Source organism: Balaenoptera borealis (assembly GCF_965194805.1).
Source record: "Balaenoptera borealis genome assembly, chromosome: 3".
In the NCBI taxonomy this organism is placed as follows: domain Eukaryota; kingdom Metazoa; phylum Chordata; class Mammalia; order Artiodactyla; family Balaenopteridae; genus Balaenoptera; species Balaenoptera borealis.
In genome coordinates, this window is record NC_138866.1 from 75704976 (window position 1) to 75720530 (window position 15555).

The window sequence follows — 15555 nt, forward strand, 5'->3', positions numbered from 1 at the left end:
GCAGAAGCTTTTGAGTTTGATGTAGTCCCATTTGTTGGTTTTTTTCTTCTGTTGTTTGTGCTTTTGGTGTCATGCCAAAAAAAATATTCTTGTCAAGACCAATATCAATGAGCTTCTTCCTTATATTTTCTTCTAAAAGTTTTATAGTATCAGGTCTATGTTTAAGTCTTTGATCCATTTTGAGTTAATTTTGTGAGTGGTGTGAGTAAGGGTCCAATTCCATTGTTTAACATATGTTTCCCCAGTTTTCCTAGCACCATTTATTGAAGAGACTGTTCGTTCCTCGTTGGGTATTCTTGACTCCTTTGTTGTATAATAGTTGACCATATATGCTGTGACTTAACTCTGGGCTCTCTATTCTGTTCCATTGGTTAATGTGTCTATTTTTGTGCCAGTACCATACTGTTTTTATTACTATGGCTTTGTAGCATAATTTGAAATCTGGAAGCATGATGTTTCCAGTGTTGTTCTTTTTTTCTCAGGATTGTCTTGGGTGTTTTGTACTTCCAAACAAATTTTAGAATTATTTTTTCCATTTCTGTGAAAAATATCTTTGGTATTTTAATGGGGGTTGTGTTGAATCTGTACATGGCTTTGAGTAGTATGGGCATTTTGATAATATTAATTCTTCTGATCCATGAACATGGTATGTTTTTCCATTAATTTGTGTCTTCTTTGATATCTTTCAGCAAAGTTTTGTAATTTTTTTGTACAGATCTTTCACTTCCTTGGTTAAATTTATTCCAAAGTATTTTATTGTTTTTAATGCTATTGTGAGTAGGATGGTTTTCTTTATTTCTTTTTCAGATGCAGCATCATTAATGTAAAGGAACACAATTGATTTCTGTATATTGATTTTGTATCCTGTCACTTTACTGAAATTGTTGATTAATTCCAATAGTTTTTTTAACAGATTCTTTGAGATTTTCTATATATAGGATTATATTATCAGCAAATAATGACTATTTTACTTCTTTCTTTCTGATCTGGATGCCTTTTCTTTCTTTGTCTTGCCTAATTTCTCTAGCTAGGACTTCCAGTACGATATTGAATAGGATTGGTGAGAGTGGATATCCTTGCCTTGTTCCTCCAGTGAGTATATTAGCTGTGGGTTTGTTGTAGATGGTCTTTATTATGTTGAGATATGTTCCTTCTAAACCCAGTTTCTTAAGGGTTTTATCATGAAAGGATGCTTTATTTTGTAAAAACTTTTTCTCTGTCTTTTGAGATGATCATGTGATTTATTTTTCATTTTATTGATGTGATATATTACATTTATTGATTTGTGTATGTTGAACCATCCTTGCATCCTAGGGATAAATACAACTTGGTCATAGTGTATAATCTTTTTAATGTGTTCTTGAATTCTCTTTGCTAGTATTTTGTTGAGAATTTTTGCATTTATATTTATCAGGGCTATTTATCAGGGCTATTGGTCTACAGTTTTCCTTTCTTGGGTTACCCTTATCTGGTTTTGGTATCAAAGTAATGCTGGCCTCTTAGAATGCATTTGGAAGTGTTCCCTTCTCCTTGATATTTTGGAGGAGTTTGAGGAGGTTGGTGTTACTTCTTCTTTAAATGTTTGGTAGGATTCTCCAGTGAAGTCATCAGGTCCTGGAGTTTTCTGTTTTGGAAGGTTTTTGATTACTAATTCAATCTCTTTACTTATTATTTGTCTGTTCTGATTTTCCATTTCTTTCTGATTCAGTCTTGGTAGGTTGTGTGTTTCTAGAAATGTATTCATTTCTTCTAGGTTATGTAATTTGTTGGCATATAATTTTTCATAGTAGTCTCTTATGATTTTATTCCATAGTATTAGTTGTAATGTCTTTTTAATTTCTAGTTTTATTTGAGTCTTCTCTCTTTTTTTCTTAATCTAGCTACAAGTTTGTTGATTTTGTTTATCTTTTCAAAGAACCAGCCGTTAGATTTGTTGATATTTTCTATTGTTTTTCTGGTTTCTAGTTCATTTATTTCTGCTCTGATTCTTATTATTTCCTTCCTTCTGCTAATTCTGGGCTTAGTTTCTTCTTCTTTTTCTAGTTCCTTGAGGTGTAAAGTTAGGTTATTTGAGATCTTTCTAATTTCTTAATATATGCATTTATTGCTATAAACTTTCCTCTCAGAACTGCTTTTGCTGCGTCCCATAATATTTGGTATGTTCTGTTTTCATTTTTATTTGTTTTGAGATAATTTTTTATTTCTTTTTTGATTTCTCCTTTGACATAATGGTTGTTTAGAAGTGTGTTATTTAGTTTCCACATATTTGTAGATCTTCTCACTTTCCTCTTATTGTTGATCTTTCATCTGTTTTAATGTAGGGATTTACAGTTACAGATTTCTCTGTTAGCACTGCTTTATTTTCATTCCATATGTTTTAGTATGTTGTGTTTTTATTTTCATTTGTTTAAAGGTTTTTAAAGTAATTTTCCTTGTGATTTTTTCTGTCCCATTTACTTTCTGCTTGTTTGTCGATTTTCCAGTTTTCCTTCTGCTGTTGATTTCTAGTTTCATTACATTCTAACTGGAAAAGATATATATGATTTCAATTTTTCAAAATTTATTAAGGCTGTTTTGTGCCCTAATATATGGTCTATCCTGGAGAATTAAAATACTTGAAAATTTTGTTTAAAACCATGAGATTGTGCATATGTTTATGTGTTTATGTGTGCATATGTGTGTGTGGGGTCCATTCATGAGAGACAAAGGGAAGGGGATGGCAGAGTCTTTAGCAGAAAATTAAATACCTTTGAACCAAAAGGAGAATATATTGCAGGCAATATATTAAGGATTGGAGAAAATGCTATGTGTAATCAAAGCAACAGCTGAACCATAGCTACAAACTTCCAAGGATGGCTAATATTCAGTTTTCTTTCTGGGTGGTGTTAGGTTCTCTGGGGTCCTGGTTTTTCTTATTTTATTGAAAGCAACCCCCTTTCTCCCTGCCCACCTTGTTTGCAGGGTGGAATCCTCAGGAATCTGGAGCTGCTTGCAGTGAAAAGGAAATGAGGTCTACATCCTAGATTTGTGTTTATACCAGTCCCTATATTCACTTGTCTCTGATTTGTGGGTTTTTGCATGATTATGCTGCAAGATCATCTTCTGAAAGTGAGGGGAGAAGTGAGAATGTATGGAATTTAGATATAATAGAAAAGAATTTCTGGTTATGGTCATGACTAAGCAGCTTGTATTAAACTAACCCTTCTACCAAAGTAACTATAAAATCTGGACAAAGTACATAAAACAAGCACTTGAAGGCACTGGAGAGCAATCAACACAGGCAAGACTTCAGGGGCTACAATTCCAAGAAGGGAGGAACAAGGAGATGAGTTCTACATTCACCTTGAGTGTTTTTCCCGGAGGACAATGACACTCACTGGGTAGGGCGAGGATATGGGGACATGGAGGCATGTGAGAAAGAACAGGGGGAAGGAAGAATAAAGTCTCAGCAGAAAGCAGTAGTTTCACCAAACTGAGGAAATAAAGGATTTGGTGTTTGTGGCTGCCAAAGCAGCTAGGCTTTGAGAAAATATACTGGAGAAAGGAGGACCACAGAGAAGTGAGGCTCAAAATATGATGTAGTCTCCTTTCAAGGCATTTTTGGATTTCTTAGGCATTCTGTGCAAGATGAGATTTCAAGAAATCTAGGAGAAAGCGAACTGGGAGGCTAAAGAGCTGAGCAGAGGTTTTAGGAGTCATGGGTTTCAAAGAGTACAGGAATAGGAAACCAGGGCTCGCTAAGGTGGAGGTATCCTGAGAACAGTTCAGGCTTGCAGTTGAGATCTCTGAAAGGTCATGTTCCTGAGTAAGGGTCACATCCCAGAAACAAGAGCAAAATTGTTTTAGATTATTTTTATAAAACACCTGAAAATACTGTTTAAATGAGATCAAAGTGATCTGCCTTACTCTATCTGCTTCTAAGAGAAAACTTTGTTACATTGTTTTTAAATTTTTTAAATATAATGTTTAGCATTCAGTAAAAAATGAGGCATGTAAGAAAGAGGACAAATGATCAAGAACCAAGAGAAGAAATAAGCAACAGATACATGTTCACGGGTGACTGAAATTTTGGTCAATACTAGGATGAACAATTATCTGAATAAAACCACTTTTTAAACCTAAAAATGAGTTAAATGCAATTTTTGTAAATGAGTTAAATACAACTTGGGGCTCTAATTGCTCAAGAGCCTTTTTGATGAACACTTTTTATAGTCTCAGAAATTTCTTAAGGGCCTTTTTCATATCTTTGTTCCTAAGACTATATATAACAGGGTTAAGAAGTGGAGTCGCAACAGAATAAAACAGAGTCACAATCTTCTGCATTCCAGCTTCATGCTCAGATGTTGGGCTCCCATACATGACCAGTACTGAACCACAGAACAATGAAACCACAGCCAGATGGGACCCAGAGGTGGAGAAAGCTTTTCTTCGTCCAGCTGCTGAAGGGACTTTCAGTACAGCTCTCAGAACCAGAGCATAGGACCCCATGATGAAGAGAAAGGTAATGATGAGAGGCAGAGGACTTAAAGTGGAGAAGACAAGCTCCATCACAGGAGCTTTTTGGCAAGTGAGTACTAGAAGAGGACCTGGGTCACATAGAAAGTGGTCAGTAATCCTGGATCCACAGAAGGACATTTGGGAGGTGATGATGATGGGAATCAAGAACCAGAGGAAACCAAGCACCCAGCAGCTGATCACAAGATTGGTGCAGAGACGGCCAGTCATAAGAGTAGGGTAATGTAGAGGCCGGCAGATGGCAAGGTATCGATCAAATGCCATAATACCCAAGAAAAGGCATTCTGTAGAACCCAAGGAGAAGAAAAAGTAGAACTGGAGAAAGCACCAAGAGAAGGAGATGACCTTGTTGTCCGAGAGGAAGTTGGCCAACATGTTGGGGACAGTAGAGGTGACATACCAGATCTCTAGGAAGGAGAAGTTGGCGAGCAGGATGTACATGGGGGTGTGGAGTCTCTGATCCCAGTGCACAGCACAGATGATAGAACCATTGCCCATGAGGGTCAGGAGGTGGACACCAGAGAAGAGCGCAAAGAGGAGGATCTGTCCCTCCTTGGGGCAAGAGAAGCCCAGGAGGATGAAGCCAGTGATGGTGCTGGAGTTGTTGGGGATGTTGGAGATTTTCATGGGTCTGGGAGCTGTAAAAAGACCATCAAATTATTGAATGATTGTAAAGACAGATGGGGACCCAGATATGCACTGAAGCCACCCTGGGGAATGCAATAAACATTTATATATCAACAGTTACTATTTTTGTCTAATCCTGAAATACTGTCCTGGCTTAGTGGTTGGATTGTAAAAACACAAGGAGTCAGTGAATATCAGTAGATAGAGACGTTTACTTATTGTGAAATGTATGGAAACATGCTTAACATTTAATTCATTATATATAAAACTCTGCAGTAACTACCACTGAGGTCAAGAAATAGATTATCACTTGTACCCTAGAATCTCCTCTTGTGCTCCCTGTCCCTCCAATTGTCAACATTCTCCTTTCCTGATGGTAATCATCTCCCTGTTTTTCTTTATTTTAATAGCTAAGTATGCATTCTGAAACAAAATTTTAAAGTTTTGCTTGTCTTTATACTTTACATAAGTGAAATAATGGTATATATAGTATTTGGATGGCTTCTTTTGTTCAAAGGTAAGGTTTTTGAAATTCATGTTGTTATGTGTATCTATAGTGTGTCCATTTTACCACTCTATACTATTACGTTCTGTGAATAAACCACCACTTATTAAACCATTGTACTATAGATATTTTGGCTATTTCTAGTTTGGAGCTCTTAGGAATAATGCCACTCTGAACATATAGTTCCTTTTTCCTGGTTCACACATGCATGCATTTCTGTAGGCTGGATCATAGGGTGTGTGTATCTTCAACTTTAGCAGATTAAGCTAAACAGTGTTCCATCATTATTGCACTATTTATCACTCCCACTGACAGTATATGAAAGCTCTGATTGTCAACATTCTCTTCTAATGGTAAGGTCTCTATTTACCAGAGCCTGGGGAATGAGATACAGACTGCATTTTAATGGCTTCTCTTTTTTTTTTCTTTTCTTTTCTTTCTTCCTGGCAGTATTTTTTTTTTTTTTTTCAGAGTAGGTGCTTATGTCAGAATTGTTTTGCTCTCAAGGGAGAGTATTCTGGAAATTATAAAGAAAACTGTCTTCAAACTTGGTTTAGGAGAACATTTTAATGCATGATGTAATTTACAGCCACCTTTATCTTATATGAGCTTTGAGTGTTGTGATCAGCCTTATGATCTAAAGAAGACATGTCTTTACTGTACTCCTACGTTTCTTATATACCTCTCTCAGGAGAGAATTCTTTGAAGTGGCTCACTCAGGAGCATTTCCTAAGCAGCAAGTTTCAACAGAACTTTGTCATCAGCTCAAAATCAATTTGCCTGAGAAGTTACTTTATAAGAAGTGATTGGGAATTAGCATAATGCTTTGCACTTAGACAGCTTTTAATAAATATTTATAAAATGAATGAATAAATGCACTGTTTTAGCTTCCAGAAAGAGATCATGCCAACACAGCTACTTGTGGACAAAGCTGATTTAGATTGTGTGGCCATGGAACAGGACTACTGGAATCACTTTTCTCTTTTGAAGTACTTAACTAATGCGTTGATTCTGTTTGATAATGCAATCTACCAGTTTCAGGAGTAAAACATTCAAATTAATTGTAGGAAATAACTGCAGCTCACTTCTGTTAATAGAGTTCCCAGCCACTTAGGGTAGAGATCCCCCAGCTGAGAGAAAGGATCAACAATAATCTGGTCTTGTTGAAACAGGTCTTTGATTATCTGGGTTGGGAATATGACTATGCAAAATCCATTGGTTCCTATTCTAGTTATATAAACTGTAGAACATGATATTATTGATTTAATGCTAAGGTACATGTAGCAAGAAACTTGAAAAGAAGAGAAAATTAGAAATTTTTTTGCTCCCTCTCCCAGTCTTGGCAGAATGACTTTGGATGGTTATCCATTTCCATAATAGCTTTATACTTTTCTGAGTTAAAAAAACTTTGTTAAATAATTCTGCACTCAGACCTTGGTCTTGGTTATTATAGCCTCTGTAAATAGGACATGTATAAGGAACACAAAACATATCTATTTTCCATTATCTGGAATCAATCAGTCAATCATAAATTATTTTTGAGAGTTGGCATAGTTATCCAAGGAAACTGACAATAGTCTTTGAAATATTCAAAAGCAATAAGACCTCCCTGAATAAATGGCAGAAGGTGTCAGGAGATAGGTAGTTGATTACAGTGTTATTTTTGTTTTGTTTTTGGAGAGGAAGAAAAATTGTGACAGGAGACTAGTAAACCAATTAATATTTCAAAATTTATAAAATGTGTACAAAAGCTTCCATCTCTGAGCCAGATCTAGTTCTGGATTTTATATGATTTCAATGACATGGGGGACTCATGTGGCCAATAAAATTTCCCAAGATCCTGGTAGTTTATATCTTGTATTACCTGAGGTCTTTTAGTGCCACAGCTGTGGGAGGAACAGGTTCTGGTTCTTGTACCATAAACTTACACTTTCTAAATGCCCTTTCCTATCTGATTTTAAGAACATGTGACTAGGGACTGAGATTAAGTTTCAGATACCAAACATTCATCTCTTGAAGGTGAACTTAAACCAGACATGAAATATCTAATATATATTTGCATTATTTTACACTATTCTCATTGAGGATGAAAATATTCAGAATGTGGTATTTTCTTTTGTTTTAAATTCTTTTTCATTATGGTTTATTACAGGATATTGAATATAGTTCCCTGTGCTATACAGTAGGACCCTGTTGTTTATCTATTTTATATATAGTACAGTAAGTCCCCTACATACAAACCCTCAAGTTGTGAACTTTCAAAGATGCAAACGTGCATTCCATCAACGTCAGGCGTGAGTGGAATTGCAGCTTGCCCTCCATCAACTATTGCTGATGCTCCTTCAGCTCAACCATCTCCCACCTCCTCTCCCTCCTCCAGTCAGTAACTCTTCTTGCCTGTTCACTTGATGCCAGCCCCTATATGCCAGCTGTTGTACTGTACTACTGTATTTTTCAAGGTACTGTACTGTAAGATTAAAAATGTTTTCTTTATTTTTTGTGTGTGTTTGTTTTTTATGTATTATTTGTGTGAAAAGTATTATAAACCTATTACAGTACAGTACTATATAGCTGATTGTGTTAGTTGGGTACCTAGGCTAACTTTGTTGGACTTAACGAACAAATTGGACTTACAAACGCGCCCTTGGAACGAGACTCGTTCGTATGTAGGGGACTTACTGTAGTTTGTATCTGCTAATCCCAAAGTCCTAATGTATCCATTCCCCACCCCCTTTCCCCTTCGGTAACCATAAGTTTGTTTTCTGTGTACTGGGTCTGTTTCTGTTTTGTAAATAAATTCATTTGTATCATATTTTAGATTCTACATGTGATATCGTATGATATTTGTCTTTCTCTTTTTGACTTACTTCACTTAGTATAATCATCTCTAGGTCCATTCATGTTGCTGCAAATGGCATTATTTCATTCTTTTTTTTATAGCTGAGTAGTATTCCATTGTGTATATATGCAGAATGTGGTATTTTCTGAAACAACTCTCTGCTTTTCTGAACCATTTTTTTCTAATGTCCTGTTCTTTGAAGGAGGCTGTTAACAAATGTTAGAGCCATAAGGATACAGTAACTGCTAATGAATAGAAGGAGTCACTCAAAAGAAAATTGGGTATAACATGTGAAGGTCGCTTATAAACTTTAAATTCCATAAAGTTTAAAAAAAGTCCTTTTTAGGTCTACAGGCTTAACACCAATTTAGAGAAGAGTCACCCAGTTTTCAATAGGTCAAAATAATTTGTTACTAATTGTGCTTGGGGCATTTTTAATCAAAGTGTTTTGCAGGATGCTTCTAAAAGTTTATATATATATATATATATATTGTGCTAATCATTTTAACGATCGTCTCAAAATATTTTCAGCACTTTAAGTGGCTTAGTTAATGTTCAAGAACTTACTTTCTGTCTGGTCTATTTCAATGTTACATTTCTTCTTTTACCCCTCACATCCAACTCATCAGCAGGGTGCTTCTGTTTCTAAAGTATGGCTCATATCATGCACTCCTCTGTCTTTACTGTCATCTCTCAAGTTCAGATTATCATCTTTTCTTCCTTGGACTTCTGCAGCAGCATTCTAACCCAGCTCCTTGCTTCTACTTTTGCCCTTCTACCCTCCGTTTTCCAAGCAGCAACAGAGTACTCCTTAAAAATGGAAAAACTGATCATGTTAGACTTTTAAGTAAAACCTTTTTCTCTCAGCAATTCTGTGCCAGGCAGTTTTACAAAGCTGTTCTAGAGAACAGGAAGGTGTTCTAGGAAACAGGAATTGCCATCGCCATTTTATGCTCAATCTAAGATATTTAACTAGACTGTATTGCTACTCAACTTTTATTATGGAGCTCCTCTGTACAGAAGAAACTGATGTTACTTGCCTCAAGTCTGAGTTGAAGCTGTCAAAAAAACAACCAAACAAACAAACAAAAAAAGGCTGGTAAATTCACCCTGCATGGACTACAGAGGGCACTATGAACATGGGTACAATGGTGTCTGTGTTTATGTACCCAGGCCACTTAGACTGAGTTAACAACAATCACCTTGTTTTTTGGTTTACTTGTTAAATTAGTCAACCCTGGAAAAGTTGAGATAGACTATGTCGGAGTGAGCCAGGCCATGCCACACACAGTACAAGGAAGACATTCACTGATATTTTAATTTTCCCTTAAAGCTTAGTATAGTAGAAGTCTTGGTACCCATTTATTGGCCCTCTCTCTACAGCCAAGCCAGAGATGTCTCATCACAATTCAATTCCCTCCTTTAGTTAGTTTGTATGGTTTCAGTGAGGGGGCTGCCACATCTGTAACACTGGATAATCTGTTTCTGGAAAATACTTAAAAGTAAGGATAATTTTTCAGACTGGGATGAGTGGTAGGCAGCTGTGTATGATAGAAAAAGCATTGGATTTAGAGTTAAGAGCTTTTGTTTACTAGTCATAGGAAATTAATACTCAGTTTCCTTAGCTATAAAATGCACATAATTATGCCTTCTTTAAAGGGCTGTTATAAAGATAACTGAAGGAGATAAATTCCTATGGAAGTAACTTGACCATTGCCTGACCAGTAAGAGCTTAAGAAGTATTGGTTGTATGTGTATGGCCATAGCAAATTCGAAGAGAGCTGTGGGTAAAAGCCAGTAGATTATGATTCTTTACTCTGTTAAACACTACATAACCTTGTTACCTGGATCAGCAAAGGGAATTCTAAGCTGAAGCTTCTCAAAAGTTTCTTTTTAATTTTCTTAGTGAGAAGAGATAGTCTTCTTGACAATAACCAGAGAGGAGAAAAGAGGTGGAAACTGTTGTGATAAGGATACTTGAATGTGTTTGCTGAAGGATGGAAGGATTATAAGCAGAGCCTGCCAGGAAGTCCTGTTTTTCTGATCCTTGAGGATCCATTTATTGTTGCTAAAAGGAAAACACTGTCAAGAGACATCTCTATGCGTGTTAGTCACTTCCCTTGGGACCTTCCTTAATTTCTGTGTTTTTTTTTTCTATGCAAGATGAAATAATATATTTCCTTACTTTAAAACGCTCACAGATAGAATGAAATATTAACAAATCAACTGATTGTTTGATTAATTAATCAACCAATAAGTCTATCTCTAACTTCCCTAAATGTGCCTACCATGTGGCCAATGAAGAATCTTACAAACCTGAAGGGGATAAATGCAGCCCCAGATGACCATAACTGATCTGACATTCACAACTAGACCTCAAAGTTATTACAAGCTGATCAGACACTCTCAGCTAGGTCATGCTGTTCTGTTATTGGACACAAACATGAGAAAAACAAAGCTACTTTATAATTTTGTCTAAGCATAGAAAAAAACAAAGTCACTGTGCCAACCATAAAATACCAAATATCTTCCTCTCTTGGCTAAAATGAGTGTCTGCTACTTTTGTTTTTAAAAAGCCGATTACAGCTTTATTCTCCTTCTCTGCCCTCTCTATAGATAAAATTTGTTGAGATACCTAGTCATAGAATTGCCCTTGCTTTGACAACATCCAATCTGGAGCAAACCACCACTTCCTTAGACCCTCCCTCAAATCAGTCAACCAAAGCATTATCCTATAATAGATTATTTTAAAAAATTGAAGTATAATTGATTTACAATGTTGTGTTAGTTTCAGATGTACAGCAAAGTGATTCAGTTATACATATATATGTATATATATTCTTTTTCAGATTCTTTTCCATTATAGGTTATTACAAGATATTGAATATAGTTCCTTGTGTTATACAGTAGGTCCCTGTTTATCTCTTTTATATATAGAAGTGTGTATATGTTAATCCCAAATTCCTAATTTATCTCTCCCGCACTTTCCCCTTTGGTGAGCATAAGTTTGTTTTCTATGTCTGTGAGTCTACTTCTGTTTTGTAAATAAGTTCATTGTATCATATTTTAGATTCCACATATAAGTGATATCATATAGTATTTGTCTTTCACTTTCTGACTTACTTTACTTAGTAAGATGATGTTTAGATCCATCCATGTTGCTGCAAAAGGTATTATTTCATTGTTTCTTATGGCTGAGTAATATTCCATGGTATATGTATACTATATCTTCCTTATCCATTCATCTGTTGATGGACATTTAGGTTGCTTCCATGTCTTGGCTATTGCAAATACTCTTACTATGAGCATTGGGGTGCATGTATTTTTTCCAAGTAGAGTTTTCTCTGGATATATATGCCCAGGAGTGGGATCGTTGGATCATATGGTAATTCTATTTTTAGTTTTTTAAGGAATCTCCATATTGTTCTCCATAGTGGCTGTACCAATTTATATTCCCATCAACAGTGTAGGAGGGTTCCTTTTTTCTTTTTTAAATTAATTTATTTTATTTTCTTTATTTTTGGCTGTGTTGGTCTTCATTGCTCTTTGCGGGCCCTCTCCAGTTGCAGCGAGCAGGGACCACTCCTCCTGTGGTGCGCAGGCTTCTCACTGCGGTGGCCTCTCCTGTTGCGGAGCACGGGCTCTAGGCGGGTGGGCCCCAACAGTTGTGGCTTGTGGGCTCAGTAGCTGTGGCTTGTGGGCTGTAGAGCGCAGGCTCAGTAGTTGTGGTGCACGGGCCCAGCCGTTCCGCAGCATGTGGTATCCTCCCGGAACAGGGCTTGAACCTGTGTCCCCTGCATTGGCAGGCAGATTCTCAACCACTGTGCCACCAGGGAAGCCCTATAGACTTTTCGATGATGGCCATTCTGACAGGTGTGAGGTGAGGGTCAGACTTTTGGATTAAGGCAGATCATCAGAAAGCTGATATTTGGACCACAGTTCTTAGATCTGGAAAGAATTTCTTCTACTGAGTTATACTTCTATATAATGTCTTTGAATCTTATTAAGAAATGCTGTAAGAAGCAGATGTATTGAACTATATGTATATATGTCAGATATTTTGGGGAACCACTGTTCAGTGTATCTCTTAGTCTCCTTCGTATGAAAGAAATTACAGAACTAGACGCCAGTATTTTAGCTTTCTCTGTGAACTGACTTTTCTTCTTACAGTTAATGAAAATCATGTAACAGATAATGTGTCCCCATTCTCCACTTCATTTTTTTAATTCAAAAAAAAACACTTTATAGAGAATCATATCTGAACACTTGAAAAAACTTCAACACTGAAGATGCTTTTTGATGATTCCACACTTTGTTTTAAAGGGAGTTCATAACACATTTATAGGCTTGACTTAATGCCAGCATAATATCCTATAGTCCACAAATCATCATCTTCTTTTTCTTTTTTAAATCCATATTTCTTTTATTCTTTCTTTTAGTGCACTTTAGTACATCAGATCCTTAATGGAACAAAGTGGAATATAGCATAATAAAGGCACATATAAATGATATGTAAGTAAATAGGTAGTTCCAAGATAAGAAGAGCTTATGAAGGTATGGATTGTACTAAGGAGAGATTTTTATTAAGCCTTCCTCTTAGTATATAGTATTGAGCAGGCTTCCCCAGGAGTTCATATAAAACACATTTTATTGTGGCCTAGAAGGTTCTAGATGATTTGATGCTGCCTACCTTTCCAGCCTCATATACCATTTTCCTTCTCGCTAGCCAAATCAACATTTCTTATTCTTTGAAAACCCCAGGCTTTTAGCTCTACTTACTTGGGACTTGATTGCCCTAGATCTTTGCATGCTATATTATCTTACTTTGAAATATCACTTCCTAACAAAGGCATTCTCTAACCTTTTGGATCTAAACTATGCCCTATCCCACCCCAACAATTTCTATATTCGTACTATTCTTTATTCTTTTTTTAATTTAATTTTTTTATACAGCATGTTCTTGTTAGTTATGTATTTTATACATATTTGTGTATACATGTCAATCCCAATCTCCCAATTCATCCCACCACCACCACCACCACCCCTCCACTTTCTACCCTTGGTGTCCATACGTTTGTTCTCTACATCTGTGTCTCTATTTCTGCCTTCCAAACTGGTTCATCTGTACCATTTTTCTATATTCCACATATGTGTGTTAATATACGATCCTTGTTTTTCTCTTTCTGACTTACTTCACTCTGTATGACAGTCCCTAGGTCCATCCACATCTCTACAAATGACCCACTTTCGTTCCTTTTTATGGCTGAGTAATAGTCCATTGTATATATATACAACATCTTCTTTATCCATTCGTCTGTTGATGGGCATTTAGGTTGCTTCCATGACCTGGCTATTGTAAATAGTGCTGCAATGAACATTGGGGTGCATGTGTCTTTTTGAATTATGGTTTTCTCAGGGTATATGCCCAGTAGTGGGATTGCTGGGTCATATGGTAATTCTACGTTTAGTTTTTTAAGGAACCTCCATACTGTTCTCCATAGTGGCTGTATCAATTTACATTCCCACCAACAGTGCAAGAGGGTTCCCTTTTCTCCACACCCTCTCCAGCATTTGTAGATTTTCTGATAATGCCCATTCTGACTGGTGTAAGGTGATACCTTATTGTAGTTTTGATTCCCATTTCTCTAATAATTAGTGATGTTGAGCATCTTTTCATGTGCTTCTTGGCCATCTGTATGTCTTCTTTGGAGAAATGTCTATTTAGTTCTTCTGCCCATTTTTTGATTGGGTTGTTTGTTTTTTTGATATTGAGTTGCATGGGCTGTTTATATATTTTGGAGATTAATCCTTTGTCCATTGATTCGTTTGCAAATATTTTCTCCCATTCTGAGGGTTGTCTTTTTGTCTTGTTTATAGTTTCCTTTGCTGTGCAAATGTTTTTATGTTTCATTAGGTCCCAGTTGTTTATTTTTGTTTTCATTTCCGTTACTCTAGGAGGTGGGTCAAAAAAGATCTTGCTGTGATTTATGTCAAAGAGTGTTCTTCCTGTGTTTTCATCTAAGACTTTTATAGTGTCCGGTCTTTCATTTAGGTCTTTAATCCATTTTGAGTTTATTTTTGTGTATGGTGTTAGGGAGTGTTCTAATTTCATTCCTTTACATGTGGCTGTCCAGTTTTCCCAGCACCACTTATTGAAGACACTGCCTTTTCTCCACTGTATATCCTTGCCTCCTTTGTCATAGGTTAGTTGACCGTAGGTGTGTGGGTTTATCTCTGGGCTTTGTATCCTGTTCCATTGATCTATATTTCTGTTTTTGTGCCAGTACCATATGTCTTGATTACTATAGCTTTGTAGTATAGTCTGAAGTCAGGGAGTCTGATTCCTCCAGCTCCATTTTTTCCCCTCAAGACTGCTTTGGCTATTTGGGTCTTTCGTGTCTCCATACAAATTTTAAGATTTTTTCTTCTAGTTCTGTAAAAAATGTCATTGGTAATTTGATAGGGATTGCATTGAATCTGTAGATTGCTTTGGGTAGTATAGTCATTTTCACAATGTTGATTCTTCCAGTCCAAGAACATGGTATATCTGTCCATCTGTTTGTGTCATCTTTGATTTCTTTCATCAGTGTCTTATAGTTTTCTGAGTACAGGTCTTTTACCTCCTTAGGTAGGTTTATTCCTAGATATTTTATTCTTTTTGTTGCAGTGGTGAATGGGAGTTTCCTTAATTTCTATTTCTGATCTTTTGTTGTTAGTGTATAGAAATGCAAGAGATTTCTGTGCATTAATTTTGTATCCTGCAATGTTACCAAACTAATTGATTAGATCTTGTAGTTTTCTGGTGGTATCTTTAGGATTCTATATGTATAGTATAATGTCATCTGCAAACAGTGACAGTTTTACTTCTTCTTTTCCAATTGTATTCCTTTTATTTCTTTTTCTTCTATAATAGGCATGGCTAGGACTTCCAAAACTCTGTTGAATAATAGTGGTGAGAGTGGACATTCTTGTCTTGTTCCTGATCTTAGAGGATATGCTTTCAGTTTTTCACCATGGAGAATGATGTTTGCTGTGGGTTTGTTTTATATGGCCTTTATTATGTTGAGGT

The 15555-nt window shown here is 36.2% G+C and overlaps 2 protein-coding genes across 2 annotated transcripts in view; one reads left to right on the plus strand and one right to left on the minus strand.

The window, feature by feature from the left end:
• Nucleotides 1–15555, plus strand: part of LPCAT4 (lysophosphatidylcholine acyltransferase 4) — a 162631-nt gene that overhangs the window by 34422 nt on the left and 112654 nt on the right. The window lies entirely within an intron of this gene.
• Nucleotides 3470–8975, minus strand: LOC309625467 (olfactory receptor 11G2-like). The gene has a single exon (XM_082385041.1). It carries the CDS (start codon nt 5140–5142, stop codon nt 4207–4209), a length of 936 nt encoding a protein of 311 aa, XP_082241167.1. The 5' UTR covers nt 5143–8975; the 3' UTR covers nt 3470–4206.

Bases quoted from the DNA above. Each gene is read 5' to 3' on its own strand.
- LOC309625467 (XM_082385041.1), bottom strand. From the start codon at position 5,142: ATGAAAATCTCCAACATCCCCAACAACTCCAGCACCATCACTGGCTTC.